Source organism: Cynocephalus volans, chromosome 4, assembly GCF_027409185.1.
Source record: "Cynocephalus volans isolate mCynVol1 chromosome 4, mCynVol1.pri, whole genome shotgun sequence".
NCBI lineage: Eukaryota > Metazoa > Chordata > Mammalia > Dermoptera > Cynocephalidae > Cynocephalus > Cynocephalus volans.
Window position 1 is genome coordinate 160,373,165 of NC_084463.1, and position 24,999 is coordinate 160,398,163.

General features: G+C 46.2%; 1 protein-coding gene across 1 annotated transcript; it reads left to right on the forward strand.

Moving 5' to 3' along the window:
- Positions 1 to 1,682: 1,682 nt before the first annotated feature.
- On the forward strand, positions 1,683 to 24,799 carry VPS51 (VPS51 subunit of GARP complex). The gene is made up of 10 exons (XM_063093914.1): positions 1,683 to 1,939; positions 2,392 to 2,521; positions 20,781 to 20,927; positions 21,006 to 21,225; positions 21,390 to 22,107; positions 22,508 to 22,723; positions 22,923 to 23,141; positions 23,589 to 23,710; positions 23,786 to 23,873; positions 24,423 to 24,799. The coding sequence occupies exons 1-10, from the start codon at positions 1,715 to 1,717 to the stop codon at positions 24,681 to 24,683; spliced, it is 2,346 nt and encodes a 781-aa protein (XP_062949984.1). The 5' UTR covers positions 1,683 to 1,714; the 3' UTR covers positions 24,684 to 24,799.
- Positions 24,800 to 24,999: the final 200 nt, after the last annotated feature.

A 24,999-nucleotide genomic window follows, 5' to 3' on the forward strand; every position in this document is an offset into this window, starting at 1 on the left:
AACTCCGAGTCGTTCCCTCTCCTCTTGAACTTTTCACCTCTATGAACAGCTGCACCTTTGTCCAAGTCAGAAACCTGGGAATTATACTCAGCATTTCCACCCAACCCTTCACTTAACACATCCCACTAGTCATTTAAGATCTGTTGAGTCTGTCTTCTCAGCACGACATAATAGTCAAATTTAAGTGTACCCCAGAACTACGTGGGGACTATTTTAAAAGAAGCTTGGAGGACCGGCGTGGCTCACTTGGGAGAGCGTGGTGCTGACAACACCAAGTCAAGGGCTAAGATCCCCGGTCATCTTTTTTTTAAAAAATTTAATTTAATTTTATTTATTGAATCAAAATTGATTATACATTTTTGGGGGTTGAACATTGAGATATGTTGAAATCAATATTACTAGCATATATATTGTTACAAATCGTAATTATTCTTTATGCCCCTTGTTCAATCTTTTCCCTTCCTCATTCCCTCCCTTTCCCCCCTCTAATTGCCCTAGATTTCTTCTCTCCTTCTGAAAGAATCATGGTTACTCTGTTAACTTGTTGCCTAGATGATCTGTCCAATGCTGAGAGATGCGATCAGGTCCCCCAATATTATCATAGAGCAGATGCTTCTTCTGTCACTCTGGAATGAGCTTTGTGGAGAGACATTTTCTTTTCTTTGTCTCTTCTGGTGACTCTCCTTGTGTGAATGCACTCCAGTGGCTGGCAGACCATCTGCGTGGTGGCTGTGGTGTCTAGCCGCTTTTGCAGCAGCCATGGTTATTGTGGTGGCTGTGGTGGGCCACCTACATGGAGGTGCTGTTTTTGGCATGCTCCTTGGCACTGGCGGTACGCCTGGTTGTGGGGTGTGTTTGGTCCCCTTCTCCATGTCCTGGGTTCCTGGGCAGGCCCCAAGGTACTGGCGCAGTGTGCCTGGTTGTGGGAGGAGGGTCCGGTCCCCTTTTCCATGCCTCTGGTACCCAGGTTGGCTCCGAGGTGCTGGCGTTTTGTGCCTGGTGTGGGAGGGGGGTCCAGTCCCCTTCTGCATGCCTCTGGGCCGGGCGGGCCCTGAGGTGCTGGCACCGTGTCCCTGGTTGTGGGACAGAGGTCCAGTCCCCTTCTCTTTGCCTCGGGTCCCTGAAAAAAAAAAGCTTGGTTTCGGGGGAACCCAGAGTTTTTAATAACGCACCACAGTTAAGTCTGAAGTACGTCAAATGACCAGGCCTTGAGAAACACTACGTCGAAGGCACCGTGCGGGGCAGTGCACATAAATTTAATCCTCGCAGCCCCCATGTGAAAGTTTGTGCCGGATTTTAGGAATGGGGTGAACTGAGCCTCTGCCCAGGTAACGAGGCAGCGGCAGAATCCCAGGCACTCGCTGTGGTCTCACGGCCCGCATCCGTCCACTGCATCTGAGCACACATTCCGTGGGCCGCTTGCCCGTGGGTGCAGGACTGGGGGGCCACGGCTCGCCCCCTTCCGGGAGGGCAGCCCCCGAGACAGTCGCACGAAATCCTCCCACCCTGGAAACGGGGGGAACCCAGGGCTCTCGCGGAACCTCTGCACTCGGGGAGGGCAGATGCGGGGGAACTTTAGTCTTGAAGGACCCAGGGCTGCGGGGGACGTTTCACCTAAAGGACCGCCTCGTTTCAACAACAACTTTATGGCTCCCGGAAGTGACTCCTCCCTGCCCCCTTCCCAGCCTCACGGCCGTGAGCTGCAACTGAAGCGATGGCGGCGGTAGCCGCCGGGCCCAGCCCTGGGTCTGGACCTGGCGACTCCCCGGAAGGGCCAGAGGCGGAGGCTCCAGAGCGTCGGCGGAAAGCGCACGGGATGCTGAAGCTTTACTACGGCCTCTCGGAAGGGGAGGCGGCGGGACGCCCCGCGGGGCCGGACGCCCTGGACCCTACTGATCTCAATGGGGCGCACTTCGACCCGGAAGTGTATCTGGACAAGGTGGGTGTGTAGAGGAGGAACGAGGCGGACAAGGCCCCCGATATATTGCACCACTGGACCATGCCCCTGACTTTGTTGCGGGGGTGAGGGGAGCAGGGGTTCATAAGAGAAGTGCGACCCTCGGCCAGGCAGGAGGGGCAGGGCTGGAGTCTAAGGGGGCGTGGGCAGGCTTGGACTGGCATGAGGTTCCATGGGGTCTGAGGTCTCCTGGGCTGACGTTCTGATAGGCTCGGGATGGGGGCGTGGCTCAGGCGCTGATAGGCGCCGGGCTGGGCATACGTTGAGCCTTAGGATTTCAAATCCTGTCAAACCCCAAACTGGGTCCACTTACAGGCCCCATGTCTGAGATTCCTGACAGGGATGGGATCAGGGTTTTCCTGCACCGAGGTTGTGGGCAAGCTGGGGGACATGAGTGTCTCCTGACCTGAACACTAACCACGCAACTTCTCCAGCTGCGTAGAGAGTGCCCCCTGGCCCAGCTGATGGACAGTGAGACGGACATGGTGCGGCAGATCCGGGCTCTAGACAGCGACATGCAGACCCTGGTCTATGAGAACTACAACAAGTTCATCTCAGCCACAGGTGATCACTGAGGCGTACTCCTTGCAGTCTCACATCCCCCCATCCCTCGCACTGTGTTGGAAAAATCAGCAGTGGATTTAGAGGGAGGATACCCGGATTCCAGTCCTGCCCTGACATTAATCTATTCTCACCTCCCTTCCTCCGAGACTTTATGGTCAGACTACTATAGAGATAGCAGCTGCTCTCAGAGGGTTGTTTTAATGACCAAAGGGGAGAAAAGTTGAAATGGATTTATCTGAAGCACTTAAAAGAATTCCTTACACCAAGGAAGCCTCAGTAAGGCTTATTTTTTTCTTATTAATGGTAACTTTCTTCTCTGGCCCAGGTCTACCTTCAGGGTGGTCTTGTCCCTCCCTCCTCCCTCCTTCCCTCCTTTCTTCTTTCCCTAACTAAGCAAAGAGAGAAAGTTTATGACATTAAGGGACACAAAGATCATGTAAAGGCCTTTTTTTTTTGTCCCTTTTATTTCCCAGTTTTAGACAGTGTTCAGCTGTCATCCACACTAGCTTCTGTCCTGTTTTGAGAAGATGCACTACTCAGATTTTTGTAATAATTTTGGACCTACATGTACTTAGTCTAGGAGGGAGATCCCCAGAGTTTGCCTACAGTCCATGGAATGTTCCATGTGCATCTGTGGGGTTGAGTTCTGACTCTTGTATTCTCACAATGGTGGGTGTAGTAACATGTACCATGTATTAGTCCGTTTGTGTTGCTTATAACAAAATACTTGGAACAGGGTAATTTATAAAGAAAATGAAATTTATTGCTTACACTTTCTGAGGCTGGGAAGTCCAAAGTCTATCTGGTGGTGGCGACAGTGACCCAGGGGTCTCACATTGCAAGACTGTGGAAGCAGAGAGAGAGAGAGAGAGAGAGAGAGAGAGAGGGAGGGAGAGACGGAGGGAGGCAGAGAGAGAGAGAGAGAGACTCTCCTCTTCTTTTAAAGTGCTCAGAACCACACTCCGACCACCATTTTTAATCAATTCACTACTGCATGGTCCTTCAATCCAATCACCTCTTCAAGGCTCCACTTCTCAATTATCATAATAGGATTTCCCACCCTCTTAACAATCACAGTGGGGGCCAAGTTTCTAATACATAAAACTTAAGGTACACAATTCAAGCCTTAGTGAGTTTTGGGGGGACATAATTCAATCCACTACAGATCCATTGTTCTTTTTATCTGATTTGAAGGACGTTCCTTTCTATTTGCTAATACCAGCATCAAAACAGTAAGAAATCATAATTTCTGTCCTGAGAAATTTCTCACAGGAATTTTGCATTACATTTTCCATTTGTTGGAATACACATAATATTTTGACACTTAGCTCTTGCTTAATAAGAATTTTTTAAAAAGTCTTTTTCCTAAGAAAAAGGGAGAAAATTATAAAGCAAGTGTTAGGAGTCAGGAGTTTTATATCTATAAAGACTATAAGTCTTATATTCATTCAAGAAATATCCATGGAATGCCTTTTCTTGTCTTTTTTTTTTTTTTTTGCCAAGAGCTGTTCTGCCCACTGGGGATATGGCAATGAACTAGTCAGACAGAGCTCCTGCCTTCCTGGAGCTCAGATTCCAACTGGGGAGGCAGACAATAAATGAATACACAAATAAAGGCAGTAGTAAGTGCTACACACAAAAAACAAGTAAGAGGAAAAGAGAATTGGGGTGTGTGGGACCTGCCTTTAGCTAGGGTGAGTACAGGAGGGCCACTCTGAGGTGGTGATATTTGAGCAGGGCCTTGATGAGAAAGAACCAGCCTTAGGGAGGGGAGGTCTGGGAGGAGGAAACAGCAGAGGCAAAGGCTGGGAAGGGAGAGCATGTCTGGTGTATTCAAAGTGCATCAAGGAAGTCAGTGAGTTGGGAGACGGGGAGCGTGGTAGGCATAGGTAGGAGAGAGGATTAGTGGGGACCAGATTATGGAAAGACTTGTGGGTTGTGAGGATCTTGCTTTTTACTCTAAGTGAGATGGAATGAACAGAAGTATGGGGTGGTCTGACTTCTGTTTTAAAAGGACTCTTCTGCACACCCATTAGGAAGCAGTCCAGGCAAGATGCTGGTGGACCAGAATGCCACAGTGGAAAAGTGGAAGAATTCAAGATTTTTTTTTTTTTGAATCATAATTCATTATACATATTTTTAGGGTTCAACATTGACATATGTTTATTGAATCAATATTACCAGCATATATATTGTTGCAAATTGTACTTATTCTTTATGCCCCTTGTCCAATCTTCCCCATCCCCCTCTCTCTGCCCCATCCCACCTCTGATATCCCTAGATTTCTTCTCTCCTTCTGAAAGAGGAATGGCCACCTACATGGAGGTGATGTTTTTGGCATGCTCCTTGGCACTGGCAGTGTGCTTGATTGGGGACAGTGGGGTCTAGTCCCCAGATTCATGCCTCAGGACCCGGGGTGGGCCCTGAGGTACTGGCAGTGTGCCTGGTTGTGGGAGGGGAGTCTGGTCCCTGACTTGTTGCCTCAGGTCCCTGGGTGCGCTTGAGGCACTGGTGGTGTGCCTGGGCTGGAACTAATTTTTGTCCTTTGCTTACCTCTAAAATGGGAGAACTTCCTGTGCGGACCAGTACTTGAGCTGTGTGGTTTAGCTAAATTGTTGCTTTGCTGCTGTTTCCCTGGGGAAGGCTTTTTGTGCAGCTCAGGGTTTAATGGTTGACCTTATAGGTACTTCCGGCTCTCCAGAGACCTGGTGCACCTAGGTTGTATAGAAACTCTGAACTGGGCCTGAGTCTTTTCATCAAATCGCATCCCATGCAATTCTATATTCTTGACCAGTCTCCTCTGAGTGGTCCTTCGTTCATTGGGGTGCTGGTCAGCTGTCCTTGCTGTGCCCCAGTGTTCCCCTGGTGGGCCCGTCTCCCCCACCACCTGTGCTGCAAACACTTCCCACAGGACAGGCCATGCACCGGTCCCATGTGATGACTCACTGGCCTCTGAGTGGCTGCTTTTTTTTCAGTTTTTGTGGCTCCTTGCTCTTATGTGGGTCCACGGGAACCCTATTAGTGGTCTTGCTGGCCAAGGGGCCACCAAGGCCCTCTTCTCCCCTGTTGCTTCCATGCAACCTCATCCAAAGGGCGTAGCTGCAGCTTTTGTTGGCTCCTGTTCCATGCGCTCAGCAGCTCCAGCGTTACAGCAGCCGTGGCACGAAATGTTTGGAGAGGTTTTTTCTTTCTTTCACTGTGGCTTCTCCCACCTTCATGTACTCTGTAGGTCTCTCCTCCTCTTCCCCCAAGCTCTAGCAGCCCCAGCTTGACTGTTGTTCCTTTTTTTTTCTTTTGAAAGATGACTGGTAAGAGGATCTTAACCCTTGACTTGGTGTTGTCAGCACCACGCTCTCCCAAGTGAGCTAACCAGCCATCCCTATATGGGATCCGAACCCATGGCCTTGGTAGTATTGGCACCACACTCTCCCGAGTGAGCCATGGGCTGGCCCTTCCCAAGACATTTTTTGAAGGACAAGCTTATGGAATTTATTGATGGAATCATGTGATGTGGGAGAGAAAGGGAAGAATTAAGGATGACTGTGGTTTAGGGGTCTGAATCACTGGTAGAATTGTAATGCATTTATTGTGAGAGGGGGGTACTGGGAAGGAGCAAGTTGTGAGGGCAAAATTCAAGAGTTCAGTTTTGGCCTTTTCAAACTTGAGATGCCTGTTAGATGAGGGATCCAGAGTTCAGGGGAGACTGGAGTTCAAGGTACAGGGAATAAAGTGAGATTACCTAGGGAGGGAGTGTGGTGAGAGAAGAGGTCTGAGGATCAAGCCCTGGGGCATCAACATCCTGCAAAGGAGACAAACATTTGGGGAAATTTGAGGGCAGCCAGGAGCATGGGTATCTTAGAAGCTAAGTGAAGAAAGCATTCAAGAAATAGAATGGATAAACTTGGACAAGACACTGAGGAGAGTAATGTAGCATGGAGTGCTTATTGATTGGGCAAGAAAGAGAGAAAAATGAGAAAGGAGCAGGAAAGAGCAGTACATGGGTTGGCCTTAGCAAAGGATCAAGAGCTAAGCTATTGTAGCAGGAGGGGAAGTAGAATTTGTACATAGCCAAGCAGGTGGTAGATGTGGTGGAGTTTAACTAGAGACCTTCCAGAACATGTTAGGGATTTTGCCTTTGTCCACAGAGTGCTAAGCTAATGTGTTTAGACAGATGGGTTATGTGGTCAGATTTGTGTTTTGAAAAGATCCCTCCAGCTGCACTGGGAGGAATGGATTGGAGAGGTGGCAGGAGTAGGGACTATTTCAGTAGTCCAGGCCAGAGATTCTGGGAGCTTACCCCAGGATGATTAGTAGTGGAGATGTGGGTAGATTCAGAGGTATTTGGGGGCAATAGAGACAACCTTGGTGTTGAGGTGCTTTGGATGTAAAGACTGACTCTAGGTTTCAGACTAAGCACTGGATGGTGGATATAGTAGCAAACAAGACAATCTTGAGCTGTCACAGAATGTACATTCTAGAGAAAGAGACAGATAATATGTAAAGAGGATAAGATCATTTCACTTTTGACAAGAGCTCTGGAGAAAATAAAACAGGATAATATATTAGAGAGTGGTTGATAGGGACTGATTTAGAAAGGGTGGCAGAGAATGGCTTTTTTGAGGAGGTGACAATTAAAGAGAATGACGAAGAGTTGGCTACAGGAGGATCTGTGGGCAGAGTGATTCAGACTGAGGAAACAACCTATGCAAAGGCCCTGGGAAAGCTCTCCAGTGCAGGGAGAACAGGAATGTTGGGAACAAAGAGAGCGGATCCTGACCATAGAACAGGGATTGGCAAACTTACTCTGAAAAGGACCAAAAAATAAATATTTTAGGCTTTCAGGACCATCTGGTCTCTGTTACAACTACTCAGCTCTGCCATTGTAGCCTGAAAGCATCTGTAGACAATAAACAAATGAATAAGCATGGCTGTGTTCCAGTAAGACTTCATTTACATAAGCAGGTGGTGAGATTCTGGGGTGACATCAGCAAAAATAGTTGAATAAATACATTTGATATTTTTTCTTCCACAAAAGCAATGAAAACCTAGCCAAAATAGTCAGAAACAACTTTTTCAGAATTCTGCAAACAAATGAAGGTTTGTAGCAATCCAGAGAGAATTTATTCAAGGAAAATGACTGAATCTTGGTAAGAATAGTAAATCCTGTGTTTTAACTTGCCTTGGCTTCTCTGATTGCCCTCCAACTCAGCTGTAGCCTTGAAAAATATCAGTCCACATTCCTGGTACTGGGTTGAACAGAACAGAGCTGGAGCTCTTTCAAAGCCTCATGCCCAAAGAATTATCATTATTTGACCTGCCTTGTGGTTTCTTGAAAGACTCAACTCCATAGGCTTGAACTGACATGGAAGTTGTCCAATGCTAAAAGCCTTTCATCAAGGGGCGTTTGTCAAAACAATTACAGATAAGTGTTGTGACTACTTTATTTGATGGATAATAGTTAGATTAATAGACTAATCAAAAAGCCTAAATGGAAAAGCTGAGGAATGAGGTGTACATAGGGGCTTTGACAAGCTCTGATATATCCCCTGGAATCTTGAAGGCCACATGCATTTTTAGGGCTATATGTATGCTCAGGAAAGACCCAAGAATGCCCTAAGCTCTTACTTCTGGCTCATTATGAGCCTCTGCACAAGCAGGAAGTTAAGGCTAAAGTTGAGGTGTAAACTGCCTTGCTGAGGTTTAAGGTGTATCCTAGCACACACACACAGGGCTCCTCAGCAAAAACCAGGAGATTTACTGGTTCCAGGCATTAGCTAACCACTAAGATAATCAAGTGAAGATTTCAGCGATTACTCACTACAAAGAACATAGGCCTTATAGACCTTATAGAATTTGTTCAGAAACTAATTACTTCAGGTTTAGTAATGTAGAAAAATTACTAAACAAACAACAGAATTACAACAAACAGCAACAACTATAAAACCTGAAGAGGGAAGAGAATCTGATTTCCAGAGTTGCCATATTATATTATTTAAAATTTCTATTTTTCAAGAAAAACTTATGAGACATGCAAAGACACAAGACAGTATGGTTCATTAAAAGACAACAACACCACAATAGGGTCTGGCTAGTTAGCTCAGTTGGTTAAAGCACAGTGTTATAATACCAAGGTCAAGAGTTCAGATCCCCATACTGGCTAGTCACCAAAGGAAAAAAAAAAAAAAAAAACACCCCCAAAAAACAATAGAAACTGTCAAATCCCAAACATTGGGTCTACTACACAACAACTTAAATCTGTTATTTTAAGTATGTTCAAAGAGCTAAAGGAAACCATGTTTAGGGCCGAGCCCGTGGTGCACTCAGGAGAGTGCGGCACTGGGAGTGCGGCGACGCTCCCGCCGCGGGTTTGGATCCTATATGGGAATGGCCGGTGCACTCACTGGCTGAGTGCAGGTCACGAAAAAGACAAAAAAAAAAAAAAAAAAAAAAAAGAAATGAAGGTATGAGAATGATGTTTCACCAAATTCAGAATATCAAAGAGAATGAATTATAAAAAAACAAATAGGAATTATGTAGTGTAATAACTAAAATGAAAAATTCACTAGAGTACCTCAACAGCAGATTTGAACAAACAGAAGAATCAACAAGCTTAAAGATAAATCAATTGAAATAGAAAGTAAAAAATAAAGAAAGAAAATTGAACAGAGCTTCAGAGACCTGTGGGACACCATCTGGTGTACCTACATATGCATACGGGGAGTGTCAAGTGGAGAGAAGAGAGAAAAAAGCAAATGCATATATGAAGAAATAGTGTCTGGAAACTCCCCAAATTTCATGAAAAACATCAATCTATACATCCAAGAAGCACACGAAATTACAAGTAGAATAAATGCAAAGAGATTGACATGTAGATACACATATTCACACATTCAAAAGACAAAAATTGGAAAACTAGAAAGCATCAAGAGAGAAGCAACATATCATGTATTACGGTACTTCAAAGAGTTCATGGAAAGATTCATTTTTGTTTGGTGGCTGGCCAATACCAGGATCTGAACCCCTGACCTTGGTGTTGTAATACCACACTCTAACCAACTGAGCTAGCTGGCCATCCCCTCATTTTACCTTTTTAATTCTATTTTTCCATGAACTTTTTGAAGTACCCTTGTACAGAGGATCCTTATTAGGATTAACAGCTGATTTCTTGTCAGAAATCATGAAAGTCAGAAGGCAGTGGGATGACATTACAAAATGCTGAAAGAAAAAAAGAATTGCCAACCAAGAATTTTATACCCAGTAAAAGTGTCCTGCAAAAAAGGAGAAATGAAGACATTTCCAGATAAACAAAAACAGAGAGAATTCATCATCAACAGATCTACCCTACAACATACTGAAGGGAGTGCTTATGGATGAAAGGGAAGGACATGAAGCAGTAACTAGAATCCACATGAAGAAATAAAGAGCATGGGTAAAGGCAACTAATAAATAAATATAACAGTATATGTTTATTTATGTTTGTAACTCACTATTTTCTCTTACCTGATTTAAAGGACAACTGCATAAAGCAATAATTATATATCTGTTGAGGGTCACATGGTGTGTAAAGATTTGTGACAATAATGGCACATAGGAGTGGAGGGAGATGGATGGTTAGCTCAGTTGGTTAGAGTGCGGTGCTGATAATACCAAGGTCCAGGGTTCAATCCCTGTACTGGCCAGTTGCCAAAAATAAAAAACCACAAAAGTCATCAAACTTGAAGTGTCATTTCAATATCATTTACATTTGTCATTTATCATTTATCATTTTTCATTGTAATATCATTTACAAATTACACCTTAATAAATTTGATTTTAAGAAGTAATAAGGAGTGGAAGGAATGATGCTGTATAGGAGCATAGTTTATGTTTGCTATTGAAATTAAGTTGTTATTAATCTAAATCAGATTGTTATAGGGCCGAGCCCGTGGTGCACTCAGGAGAGTGCGGCACTGGGAGCGCGGTGACGCTCCCGCCGCGGGTTCGTATCCTGTATGGGAATGGCCGGTGCACTCACTGGCTGAGTGCCAGTCACGAAAAAGACAAAAAATAATAATAATAAAAAAATAAATAAATCAGATTGTTACAAATTAAGATGCTATTAATGGTTATCCCCAGGGCAACCACCAAGACATAACTAAAAAAATGTATAGTAAAAGTAACCAAAAAGGGAACTAAATGGTACACTTGAAAACATCTATTTAACACAAAAGAAAGCAGTAATGGAGGAATTGAGGAGCAAAAGGGATATAAGACAGAAAATAAATAGCAAAAAAAGACATAAATCCTACCTTATTAGTAATTATACTAAATATAAAAGGATTAAACTCTCCAATTAAATAAGGCAGAGATAGGCAGAATGGATTTATAAAATGATTCAACAATATGTTTTCTAGAAGAGATTCAAAGACACAAATAGCTGGAAAGCAAAAAAAAAAAAATGATAGTCTATTCAAACATTAACCAGAAGAGAGTTGCAGTGGCTTTGTCAACACAAGACAAAATAAACTTTAAGACAAAAATTGTTACTAGAGCCGACTGGCCAGTTAGCTTAATTGGTTATAGTGCAGTGTTATGACATCAAGGTCACAGGTTCAAATCCCTGCACCAGCTAGCTGCCAAAAAATAAAAAAATAATTGTTACTAGAGGCAAAGCATATTTTATAATGATAAAAGAGTCAATCCATCCAGAAGATATAACAAATACATATGCACCTGACAACAGAGTCCCAAAATACATGAAGCAAAAACTGACAAAGGAAGAAATAGAAAATTCAACAATAATATTTGGAGATGTCAATATTCCACTTTCAATAATGGATAAAATAACTAGACAGACAAACAGCAAGGAAATAGAAGGTTTAAACCCACTTAAACCAAATAGTTCAGATTCCCATATTGGCCAGCCACAAAAAAACCCACAAAAACCCCAAAAAAGCCGAAATAGATCTAACAGACATGTAGACCACTCCACCCAACAACAGCAGATTACACGTTCTTCTCAAGTGCATGTGGAACATTCTCCAGGATAGGCCATATGTTAGGCCATAAAACAAGTCTCAATAAATTTAAAAGGATTGAAATCATACAAAGTATGTTTTCTTTCTTTCTTTCTTTAAGGTATGTCTTCTGACTGCAGTGAAATTCAATTAAAAGTCAACAATAGGAATTTGAGAAATGGATGAATATGTGAAAATTTAACAACATGCTCCTAAATAGCCAATGGGTCAAAGAAGAAACCACAGAGAAAGTACAAAGATGAGTAGACACAAAGACACAGCATTCCAAACCTTATGAGATGGAGCAAAAGCATTGCTCAGAGGGTAATTTATATTTAAAATTTAAATAAGTTTAAATACCTACATTAAAAAAGAGAAGGGTCTCAAATAAATAACCTACTACCTTAGAAACTAGGAGGGAAAAAAAAAAAGCAAACTAAACCTAAAGTAAGCAGAAGGAAGAAAATAATAGTTTAGGACAGAAATAAACTAATTAGAGCATAGAAAAACAATAGAGAAAATTAATGAAAACTAAAGTTGGTTTTACAAAACTTTAACTAGACTGACCAAGAATAAAAAAGAACAGGAATGAGAAAGGGAACATTATCAATCTTACAAAAATAAAAGGGATCGTAAGAACACAGTGAACTATTGTTTGCTCATAATTTAGATAACTATATAAAGTGTACAAATTCTTAGAAAAACAAACTTCCAAAAGTTTCTCAAGAAGAAATTAAATATCTGAAAGACCTATAACAAGTAAAAAAATTACTAAACAGAAAACTTCCCACAAAGAAAAGCCCAAGTCCAGAGGGCTTCACTGCTGAATTCTACCAAACATTTAAATAATTCGTACCAATCCTTTACAAACACTTCCAAAAATTTGAAGAAGGAACACTTCCCAACTAATTCTTTGAGACCAGAATCACTCTAAAGCCAAAACCATACACAGCACAAGAAAAGAAAACTACAGGCAATATCCCTTATGAAAATAGACACAAAAATCCTCAACAAAATACTAGCAAAGCAAACCCAGCAACAGGGATTATATGCCATGACCAAGTGGGATTTATCCCAGAAATGCAAAGTTGGTTCAACATACGCAAATCACTCGACGTAATGCACCATATTAATAAAGGACAAAAACACATGATCATCTAAATAGATACAGACAAAACATTCCACAAAATCCAGTGTTTCATGGTGAAAACACAAATTAGGAATAGAAGGGAACTTCCTTAACCACCTAATGATGAAAAAAACCCAGCTGACATCATAGTTAATGGTGGAATACTGAAAACTTTCCTCCTAAGATCAAGAACAAAACAAATGTGCACTCTCACCATTTCTATTCCACATTGTACTGGAGGTTCTAGCCTGGGAGATTTGGTAAGAAAATGAAATAAGAAACATCCAGATTGGAAAGGAACAAGTACAACTATCTCTATTGGCAGGTGACATAATCTTATGTATTACTCACCCCAGTTGCAAACTGCTTGAAATGTCCAGTTAGAAGACGTAGTGACAGTCCTCATTACTGGATGGTGCCGATGCTCTCTTTTTGACATGGTGCAACTTTTATTTCCAATAATTGGATCTGTGACAATGCAATCAGCAACAATGACAGGACACCTATGTTAGGTTTTCTTTTACTCTATTTTAGTAACAACTTAGTTTTTGGATTTTACCCTTTGAAAGTCAGATTTAGATTTCCTTCTTGAGGTAGCAGCTAAGTACCATGTGCTCAAACACCCAGGATGAAAAGAATCTTGCCCTTTGGGGGGGGGGCAGGTGGCCAGTACAGGCATCTGAACCCTTGTAACCAACTGAGCTAACCGTCCACCCCTAGAATTTTGCTTTTCTGATGGTAGCTGTTGGGAAAATAGAATAGTCAGTTCCCTCGCCTCAGGTCCAGTTGGGGGGGGTTCAGTAAACAAATTGTGTGTGGGGGGGTGGAGTTAGTGCCCCTGCACAGCACTGCAGCTTTGCTGGCGACTGCCTTCAGCATCTGCCCGGGCACAGCCCTGCTCTCCAGCCTAGGCATCCAAGGACCTGTTTGCTGGTTACCTAGCTCACAGACCTGCGTGTAAGGGGTCTGGTGACCCAGCCTGGCAGGTGAGGGGTCTGGTGACCCAGCTTGGCGAAAGAAGGGTTTGTGACCCAGTCTGGAACGGGCTTGAGGAGTCTGTGAGCTCCAGACCCAGCCCTAGCTCAACAATTGGCCCAGTCAGGGCAGGATTACCAGCAGGTAAAAGAGCCCGATGATTGGCGTGGTCCTAGAGCTTTACAGTAAGCGTTTGGGAGACCTGGAAGGAGGTGGTGGTGTTACTGTAGCCAAGTCTGTCTGCTTGCCGGACAACAGGCCAATAAGTTGAGGGACAAGGTGTTGAGGCAAGAAAAAGGGCTTTATTCGGGAAGCTGGCTTTCTGAGAAGATGGGGGACTAAAGTCCACAGACGATCCTACAAGTCTTGTCCAGCAGGAAATTTAAAGGAAAGGAGCATGGTGAAGGATTTCTGCGAGTTAGCTGGCTAGGCTGAATCATTACATGCAGAATTAGCAAGTCCACTGGCTGCTTATCTTGCAGCTGCTCATACTGTTCCAGATGGTGTCTCAAAGTTTCTTTCTTTGTTCTGTGCTCAGGGTCAGGGGCTCAGCTCCTGGAATCTATCTCCAGTGGCATCCTGGAATCTAAACACACAATGAAGATGAGCTCTTATGGGCTGTTTTTCCCCCATTCCCATATGCAGACCAAGTGGTTCTGCACGCAGGCATATGTGTTTGCTTTTCCTCTTGTTCATAATTCTCATTTTTAAAATGGAGTCAGTGCTGTTACAGTGTCACAGGTTAAACGATTTGTAAGCAAAAACAAGAATTTAGTGGAAGATGATGAAATGCCCCATGAGCTTCTGAGCCTCTTCACGTCCTTCAGCAGATCATTAGCCTCTAGATATCTCAGCTTCTGGCCTCTGTCTCTGCTCTGGTTTTATTCACTTTTTCACTGCATAGCACTGTCCCTGCTATGTCCATTAATTCACTGTCCATGAACGGTAATAAAATCATTTTCCAACAAAATACAAGTAACTCCAACCAGTGGCCCCAAAGAGTAATATAGACATATTATGTGATTTTCTTTCATGGTAAACTTCCTCTCTGTGGAGTCATCTTTAGGAAGGATGAGTGGTTTATCTCATGGTCTGTGTTGCTAATATGAAAGTTCATTTTGCTGAGTCATGATCTATCCATGTAATTTTTAAAAATTTCTTAATTGCTCTATAGGTGGTAGCTCTGTAGGTTTTGTCTTGTGCAGTTCTTTTTCTTTGTTTTTTTTCTACTATTTTTATTTTTTTATTTTTTAAATTTTTATTTTTAAAAAGATGACCGGTAAGGGGATCTTTAACCCTTGACTTGGTGTTGTCAGCACCACGCTCAGCCAGTGAGCGAACCGGCCATCCCTATATGGGATCCAAACCCATGGCCTTGGTGTTATCACCACCACACTCTCCCGAGTGAACCACGGGTCAGCCTCTCTACTATTTTTTTCTTGTAATTTTTGTGTCTGCTCCTTGTCATTGTCGTTGATGTTTTTCTCTTCACCTTGCCCTTCCACCTGTCTCTCCAAGTGGGGTTGCTCCTGGTCCTGCTTGGAGAATGTTCCCACAGTCCAGGAGCCTCACACAGGCCAGGTGTGGGCATGTGAAGTGTGGAGTCACTCACTACAGTTATTTTTGGGGGGTGGGGGGTGGCTGGCTGGTATGGGGATCCAAACCCATGACCTTGGTGTTATAAGGCTGCATTCTAACCAACTGAGCTAAATGGCCAGCCCAGCTACACAGTTAGATATGGACAGTTTCCTCTCTGTAAATATTGATCAGTTTACATACCCACCAGCAAATAGGAGAATACCTCTTCCAGACACCCTGGCCAACACTAAGTTACCAAAATTTTCATTCTTTGACATTCTAAGAGTTGAGAAGTGGTAGTTTGAATTTAATTTCTCTTGTGAATGAAATTAAGCATTAAAAAAATATGTTTAAGACCTATTTGATTTCCTTTTTCTTTAACTGCCTGTTCATGTTCTTTTTCATGATTTATAGGCGTTCTGCACATACTAAGGAAAAGTAGCCTTGTGTAGCCCTGCGTAACGTGACTTGCAGTTATTTATTTATTTATTTATTTTATATTTTTGATTTAGCTTATGGCATTTTTTGCAGAGCAGACAATTGTGTTATCTTATTAATGGCTTCTGAGTTGCAGTGTTTCTAAGCAAGACCTTTTCCATTCCTAATATCATTTAAAAATTCTCTCTGATTACACTGGCTGGCCACCAAAAAAAAAAGAAAGAAAACAAATGGATAAAATTGTGTTTAAACTTTGATCTATCTGCTGTGTGTGTGTGTGCATGCACGCGTGTGTTGGTATGTCAGGTGTGAGGTCTGAATCCAGCTATATTTTTGTTTCAGATGGCTTCCCGGTTGTCCCAACACTATTCTTTGAATAATTCATTTTTCCCAACTGACTTGCCATGCTGACTTTATCATAATACTAAATTCCTTTATGTTTCTGGATTTTTAAAAAAACTTTCTGTTTTGTGCAATTGATCTCTAATTCTTCATTGTACCAGTGCTACACACGTTAAATTATAGTAGCTTTATAATGCTTTAAATTGTAGTATAACTAGTTTCTCCTCACTACTTTTCTTTTTTTTAAAGATGACTGTAAGGGGATCTTAACCCTTGACTGGCGTTGTCAGCACCACACTCACCTAGTGAGCTAACCAGCCATCCCTATATGGGATCCGAACCCGTGGCCTTGGTGTTATCAGCACCACACTCTCCCGAGTGAGCTACGGGCCGGCCCCTCACTACTTTTCACTTCCAAAATTTCTTGTGTGCTCTTATTTTTCCATCTGAATGTAAATTAACTTGTAGTTTTCAAAAAATGATAAAAATAATTTCTTAAAATTTTAATGCTGTCAACTTAAAATTCTAGGAAGAATTTACATCTTTATGATATTGGGCTTCCTATCCAAGAATGTAGTAGGCATTCTTCAAGCCTTCTAGTATGTTCCTCAGGAACTTATAAAAGTTTCTTTATGTAAATGTTGAACATTAATTTATTTCTAGTATTTTGATTTTTTAAAATTATAATTAAAAATGGGTCCTTTTCTCTTACTGTGTCTTCTAGCTAGTATGAACCTACTTCAAAAAGTTCGTGGAAAGGGGCCGGCCTGTGGCTCACTCGGGAGAGTGTGGTGCTGATAACACCAAGGCCAAGGGTTCAGATCCTATATAGGGATGGCCGGTTAGCTCACTGGCTGAGCGTGGTGCTGACAACACCAAGCCAAGGGTTAAGATCCCCTTACCTGTCATCTTTAAAAAAAAAAAAAAGTTCATGTAAAGACTCATAAGATTTTTTAATTCTATTATTCCATGAGCTTTTTGAAGTGCCACCATATGTGTGAATGTTGTTGCTTATTACTGTTGATTCTTTATATCAATTTCATACTCAATTGCCTTACTAAATTCTCTTTTGTTTGTGGTAGTAATTTCAGTGATCTTTAGGGTTTTCTATGTATACAATTATATCATCTACAAATAGTGATAATTAAAGCTCCTTTCCAATTTTTGTATCTCTGTAATAGAGTTCTTGAATTTAATTGTGTTGGCTAGTACCCCCAGAACAACATTAGATAGCAGTGGTAATCACGGTCATCTTGCCATGTTTCCTATTTTAATGTGAATGTTTCTAGCACTGCCTCATTAAACATGATGATGATGTGAAGAGTAGATGTTGAGAGCTGGCCAGTTTGTTCACTGGTTAGAGCACAGACTTATAACACCAAGGTCATGGGTTCAGATCCCCCCACCCCAATAAAAGGAGTAGATGTTGAATGTCTCTCATCGATGGCCGTACCACCCTGAAAGCACCTGTTCTCATCTGAATTACCTCTTTCATCTATTAATAAAGTATTATTGAGAGATCCTCTAATATTGAACCATTCTTGCATTCATGAAATAAAAACCATTTGATCATATTTTATCAATTATTCTTTTAATGTGCTGCTGGATTCTGTTTGCTGATTTATCTGTGCATCTCCATTTACTTATTTAATTTATGTATGCCTCTCCATTCATAAGAGATATGAAGGTGTCGTTTTCAAGGTATTTTTGTCACATTTCCATATCAGTGTTGTTTGTTCCACCAAGCTCATGTGACAACTTTTCTCATTTTCTCTGCTAGAGTACTGCTTATTAGAAAGCATTGGAATGAGCTGTCCTTCCAAGCTGTAGCAAGACCCCTGGACATCTTCTGGGCCTGGCGCCTTTGTGTGGAGGGAAAGAGGGGTCTTTGACTACATTCTCAGTTTTCTCTGTCTGTGTTTTCTTGTTTTCTGGAATCCATTTTAGTAAATCCTATTTTTGTAGCAAATTATCCATTTCATCCATGGAATATACCAAGTTCTTACTAATTCAGTATTTTCATTGCTGTTATCTTTTATATATTTTGCAATTTCGGCTTTGATTTATTTTTTGACCCAATAGTTGATTAAGAATGAGATTTTTTTAAATCTCCAAATGATGGGCTCTCTTTGTTTTCTAGCTGTATTATTAATTTCTGATTTCATTGCATTGTGATCAGAGAGTGCTGTCTGTACCATTTTGATTTATTTTCTTTTTAAAAATGGATTGAGATTTTCTTTTCCTTTCTTTTCTTTTTAAAGATGACCGGTAAGGGGATCTTAACCCTTGACTTGGTGTTGTCAACACCACGCTCTCCCACGTGAGCTAACCAGCCATCCCTATATAGGGATCCGAACCCGTGGCCTTGGTGTTAACAGCACCACACTCTCCCAAGTGAGCCACAGGCTGGCCCTGGATTGAGATTTTCTTTGTGACCTAATATATGATAAGATTTGGTGTATTTTATGAAGTCTTGAAAATAATTCAGTATAAATTACTTAGGTCTACTGTATTACTTATGTAGGTTTTCTGTAGCTTCGCTTAGTTTTTGTCCATTGATCTGTCATGGATTTATGGAAGTTAATAGAAGTCTTCCATGACAGGTGCATTTCTGTCTTATTCTCTTTGCTTTCCTTTATGAACATCAATGGTAAGTTCAGGAGTGGAATTTGGAATATTAGTTGAGAATTATTGGCAGTAGTTGGACAAGAGATGATGGTGGCTTGGAAAGAAAATGTTGCAGGTGGATCTTACACAACTTGCTGATGAATTGAATGTGAGGTGAAGGACTGATAAGAATCAAAGATGATACTTTGGAAATGTCCAGAAGCCAAGGTGGAAAAGATTAGCAGAGGAACAGGTTTAGGAAACGTCAAGAGTTTTGTTTTGGACATATTATATGGGAGTTGCTTGTGTGCTGTCTACATTGTGGTGTTAAGTAGGTCATTAGGCAGGGCTGTGGTCAGGACTGGAGACAAGGCTGGCTGGTTAGCCCATTTGGTTAGAGTATGGGGTATAACACCAAGGTCAAAGGTTCAGATCCCCAAACTGGCCATACTGGTCAGCCACCAAAAACAAAACAAAAGAACCACTAAGTCTGAGGACCAGAGACAGATGTCTAAGCCATTGCAGCTGCCGAACTCGATGAGACCCCTCAGGAGAGGGAGAGAAGAAGGCACAGACTGCATAAGGTGTCTGTTCACTCTGCAGATTTGGAGGGCGCTGATGTTTGCTTGTATTTTCTCCATGTAGCGTGAAACGTGGTCCCCCGTTGAGAGTAAGTAAGCATGTTTTGAAGACTGAGAAGAAAATGTTATTTTGGAAAATGGGAAAACAGACCCACTGGAAGGTTTGGAAGGATGGCTGAGCAGTGTGGAGTGCCACTTTGGTTATCGAGGTCATAGAATTTATCTATCTATCTATCTATCTATCTATCTATCTATCTATCTATCTATCTATCTATCTATCTATCTATCTATCTATTTTTGGCGGCTGGCCAGTACAGGGATCAAACCCTGGACCTTGGTGTTATCAGCACTGTGCTCTAATCAACTGAGCTAACCAGCCAGCCCAGGGTCATTAAATTTAACGGGAGACCAGTGGGGGTGATTTTGTACCCCTTCTCCAGCTGCTCAGATGCAAAGGGTAAGTGGCTAGTTGGGCTTAATGTGCACAAGGGTTTTGTGTGACAAGTAATGGAGGGAGGGGGGGTTAGGGGGCTGGCAAACTCATTATGACACTCGTGGAGGGCCACGAATTCTAAGAGGAGTTGGGGGGCAGAGGCATTGTGAATGGTGGCCAAGTGCTAGGGTCAGTGTGTCTGGAGATCCTGAAGAGGCCAAAGGATTATTAGAGTGGGCAGACAGGGTGAGTGATCAGAATTACAGAAGGTGGCGAGGCTTGAAGCTGAGATTTTGGAGGGAGCATTTCCTGGTGATGGCAAGGAGAGGGTGGACCAGATGAGGCAGGTAAGAACAGATGGAATTGAAGACGTCAGTGAACAGTCAAGAATGTTCAAAGGTTCATCCATGTGGATGTTGATGTTCAGAAGGAGGTGACAGGAGCAGGCAAGAGGAGACAGTGATCAGGAATGGCAAAGAGGACAATAGGGTCAGCAACAAGAAGGAGTGTAGTTTGATGGCATGGTCTTTAAAGAATATGGGGTTTGAAGAGCGAAAGAGTAGAAAGGATCTAGAAGCATTAAGGGGCCAGACCCGGAGGCACCTTGGGTGTGAGAAGAACAGCCTCCTTGGGCAAGTTTCTATCGGGACAAACGGGAAAGGACCCTTTAGAGAAGTTAGACCATGTTCCAGAAGGATTTGGGGGTTCTGGGAAGGAGATTAGGGTGAGCAAGTATTTTCTCCCTTACCCCGGGTGGTGGGCTGGGCATGGAGGATGCCCCTTGGAAGGAGCAGACAGGTCCCTGCTTACGTTCCAATGGAGCAGTTAAGGAAATGTAAAGCCATTTCAGCCAGTGCTGAGTGCCGTGGGCCCTCCTTTGGAACTGGGCACTTTCTGAGGGCAGGAACTGCGGCTTCCCTGGCTGTTTTCCCTGGGTAGCATGGCTAAGAGCCCGCAGCGGTGTAAGTGTGGAAACGCCCACGTACTGCCATAATGACCCCCCTCTGCCCGTTTGTCCTGGGACTAAGCACCTTTGCAGACCCTTCAGACCGGATCATGAATGCGCGGCGCCTTTGCGCAGATTGTGTGTGAGCGAGCTGTCGTTCAGTGTCTCGAGCTCAGGGTCGCCCTGCCCCCAACTCATCTCCTCTCTCTTCCGGGCCCTTACCCTCCGTCCCAGACACCATCCGCAAGATGAAGAACGATTTCCGGAAGATGGAGGACGAGATGGACCGGCTGGCCACCAACATGGCAGTGATTACGGACTTCAGCGCGCGCATCAGCGCCACGCTGCAGGACCGCCACGAGCGCATCACCAAGCTGGCAGGTGGGCTCCGCCCCAGCACGTCCTGCACCGCGGCCCCGCTCAAGGCTCTGGGGCTCACACCACTTCCCTGTCCCGCAGGGGTCCACGCGCTGCTGCGGAAGCTGCAGTTCCTCTTCGAGCTGCCCTCGCGTCTCACCAAGTGCGTGGAGCTGGGCGCCTACGGGGAGGCGGTGCGCTACCAGGGCCGCGCGCGCGCCGTGCTGCAGCAGTACCAGCACCTGCCCTCCTTCCGCGCCATCCAGGACGACTGCCAGGTCATCACGGCCCGCCTGGCCCAGCAGCTGCGCCAGCGCTTCAGGTGTGGCCCCTGAGTCTCGCCGGGGTCCCGAGTCCCACCCACGCCCATCCTGGGCCCTTGCGGGAGCTGTCGCCATGCTGCTCGCTTTGCTTTCCTGTCTCCCGCCCCACCCCTCCTGGCAGCCTTGGTGGCCCTGCTCTTCACTGCCATCTCCCTCCCTGCAGGGAGGGCGGCTCAGGTGCCCCTGAGCAGGCTGAGTGCGTGGAGCTGCTGCTGGCCCTGGGTGAGCCAGCCGAGGAGCTGTGCGAGGAGTTCCTGGCACATGCCCGCGGGCGGCTGGAAGAGGAGCTGAAAAGCCTGGCGGCCGAGCTGGGGCCTTCCCCTCCCGCTCCCGATGTCTTAGAGTTTACTGACCGCGGCGGCAGCGGCTTCGTGGGTGGCCTCTGTCAGGTGGCGACAGCCTACCAGGAGCTGTTTGCGGCCCAGGGCCCGGCTGGTGCTGAGAAGCTATCAACCTTCACCCGGGAGCTGGGCGGCCGCTACTTTGCACTAGTGGAGCAGCGGCTGGCGCAGGAGCAGGGTGGCAGTGACAACTCGCTGCTGGTGCGGGCGCTGGATCGCTTCCACCGGCGCCTGCAGGCACCCGGAGCCCTGCTGGCTGGAGCTAGGCTCGCCGAGGCTGCCACGAAAATCGTTGAGCGAGTGGCTCGCGAGCGCCTGGGCCACCACCTGCATGGCCTGCAGGTGGCCTTCCTGGGCTGCCTGACTGACGTGCGCCAGGCACTGGCTGCACCTCGCCTAGCTGGGAAAGAGGGCCCTGGCCTGGCCGATCTGCTGGCCAATGTTGCCAGCTCCATCCTGAGCCACATCAAGGCCTCTCTGGCTGCAGTGCACCTCTTCACCGCCAAGGAGGTGTCCTTCTCCAACAAGCCCTACTTCCGGGTACGGCCTCCCCTTGGGCTTTCTTATTCGTCCTGCTGGCTTTTACCAGTAACCTTTTATCATGCTTGGGGAACGGGACAAGTTACCAGGGCACACGCAGCCCTTGCCCCAGGCACTTTGGCTGTGGTTTCAGGTTTTCATGAGGCACAATCTAGAAAGTGGGGAAGGCTCTGAGGGCATCTGCAACTGGGCTGAGAATAGGAGGGTGACAGGTTCCTCAATGCTGTCCCTGCCCCCCACCCCTACCCCCAGCAGGGGAGCTCCTCTGGGATACTTGGAATACAAGATGAAGCTGTCCCTTGGAGAGGGGCTGGGGCACTTAGGGACCCAGCAGAGGGTCACAAGCAGCGCCTGTCTGGAAGAGGGGACCTGCTGTGTATCTGGGCCCCTCTCCTCACAGGGCGAGTTCTGCAGTCAGGGCGTACGTGAGGGCCTCATCGTGGGCTTCATCCGCTCCATGTGCCAGACGGCCCAGAGCTTCTGTGACAGTCCTGGAGAGAAGGGGGGTGCCACACCACCCGCCCTGCTCCTACTGCTCTCCCGCCTCTGCCTGGACTACGAGACAGCCACCATCTCCTACATCCTCACCCTCACTGACGAGCAGTTTCTGGGGCAGGTGAACTTCTGGCTCATGGGCGGGGCAGGGGATGCTGAGCGCTGGAGGCTGGGCCGTGCTCTGGGTTCCAGACCCAGACCAATTGTCTGTGCCCACCCCAACCTCCACTTTGCCCAGTCTGTGCTGAGCTCCTGGTTGGCAGTGGACCCTGAGCTGCCCCCAGTACCCACCCCCTCTGTCCTCTGCCTCCCTGGCTCAGGACCAGTCTCCAGTGACGCCCGTGAGCACACTGTGTGCGGAGGCCAGGGAGACGGCGCGGCGGCTGCTGACCCACTATGTGAAGGTGCAGGGCCTGGTCATATCACAGATGCTACGCAAGAGTGTGGAGACACGGGACTGGCTCAGTACCCTGGAGCCCCGGAATGTGCGTGCTGTCATGAAGCGGGTGGTGGAGGACACGACGGCTATTGATGTGCAGGTGCTGCCCCAGGCTGGCAGGGGACCCCTGATGCAGGCTGGGGGGGCTGGGGGAACAACCCTCTGGGTAGCAGGACAGCAGGGGCCCATCAGTGCCTGTATCCATGGCCTTGTTCCTTGTCAGCGCCGGATTATGGCATCATTGCCCCCATTTCCCGTATGGGGAAGCTGAAGCCCTGGGTCACCCAGGAAGTCAGGACAGGGCTGGCACTGAAGATTGGGCCTCAGATCAACTCTTGTGTCCTTTCTTTGCCCTACTCCACTGATTCTATAAATAGTGGCCATGTACCAAGTAGATACAGGCCCTCCGGTGATTGCCCTGTGATTTTTGTAACAAATGAGTAGATAACTTAGGGCATCTTCAGTCGGTTTCCGGGCGCCACAGCCGAAGGCGGGCTGGAGCTTCCGCATGCTCCGGCTTCCTTGCAGTACTTCCTTCCACCACCAGGTGGGGCTCCTGTACGAAGAAGGTGTTCGCAAGGCACAGAGCAGCGACTCCAGCAAGAGGACCTTCTCTGTGTACAGCAGCTCTCGGCAGCAGGGCCGCTATGCGCCCAGCTACACACCCAGGTCTGGCTGGTCAGCGGTGGACAGAGGAGGATGGGGGTGCAGGGTGGGCTCTGATTTCTTGTTTCCCCCATCCAGTGCTCCGATGGACACCAACCTCCTGAGCAACATCCAGAAGCTATTCTCTGAACGTATTGATGTGTTTAGCCCTGTGGAGTTCAACAAGGTCTGACCCAGACATCTAGGGGGCCTGGGGAAGGTTGGCTGGCACAGCTCTGTACCAGCCCAGGGAGGCTTACTGGAGGTGACCCTGTCTGTGCCCAACTGGGAGTGACCCTGACTCCCCAGTCTCTGTCCTTAGGGCTGTTTCTAGGTAGTCCAGAGCCTCCCACCACTGCCCCATAGCCCCCCACCATGATTGACCTTGTGCACCCAGCTTGGGTGCTGACCTAGTACACCTCTTTGCCCTTGTTCTTGTACCCGCAGTAGTCCTGGATCCTCCCCAGGGATTCCTATTCACATGATGGTTTCTGCCTCCCCCCACCCCATGTTAATGCTGGCTCCCCCACCTCTGATCGCTGGGCCCCACCTGTCCCCTCTCCTCCAAATGATCGTGTTAACATTGTATCCCTTCCTCTTACCTGGGCCCTGGAAACTTTCTGCCTTACCCCAGATACTGGCACGTTATGTCTCCCTGGTCCCTACTCGACGTAGGTGCCCCTCCCCAACACCTGCTGTCACTGAGCTGCATCCCTGTTTCCCTGTCTGCCTGCAGGTATCGGTGCTGACCGGCATTATCAAGATCAGCCTAAAGACTCTACTAGAGTGTGTGCGGCTGCGCACCTTTGGGCGCTTCGGGCTGCAGCAGGTGCAAGTGGACTGCCACTTCCTGCAGCTCTACCTGTGGCGCTTTGTAGCCGACGAGGAGCTCGTGCACCTGCTGCTGGACGAAGTGGTGGCCTCCGCTGCTCTGCGCTGCCCGGACCCAGTGCCCATGGAGCCCAGCGTCGTCGAAGTCATCTGCGAGCGCGGCTAGGCGCAGCAGCTGCCATGCGCGGGCCTGTCCCTGCGCCCCATTCCCCCCATGCCCTCGTCTGGACCCGGTGGCTCTTCCCTGCCAGCTGGTGTCAGGACCCACCTAATAAACAAGTGTGGCTGCCTGCTCCTTCTCGCTTGTCGGGGCGGGACTTGCCGGGGGTGGGGTTTTGAGGCTGAGGCCACCCAGGCGCCTTCGGAGGCACCCGCGTCGTACCCGCCCCCGAGAGCTGATTGGCTGGTGTGCTGGGCCCAGGATGGGCCGGGGGCGGGACCGTTTAAAGACCTCTGGACAAGAGCGTCGCTGTCCAAGCTTA

Coding starts and splice junctions, on each gene's coding strand:
- VPS51 (XM_063093914.1), top strand. CDS start 1,715: ATGGCGGCGGTAGCCGCCGGGCCCAGCCCTGGGTCTGGACCTGGCGAC. Junction 1,940..2,391: donor CGGAAGTGTATCTGGACAAG/GTGGGTGTGTAG, acceptor CAACTTCTCCAG/CTGCGTAGAGAGTGCCCCCT. Junction 23,874..24,422: donor GCCCTGTGGAGTTCAACAAG/GTCTGACCCAGA, acceptor GTCTGCCTGCAG/GTATCGGTGCTGACCGGCAT.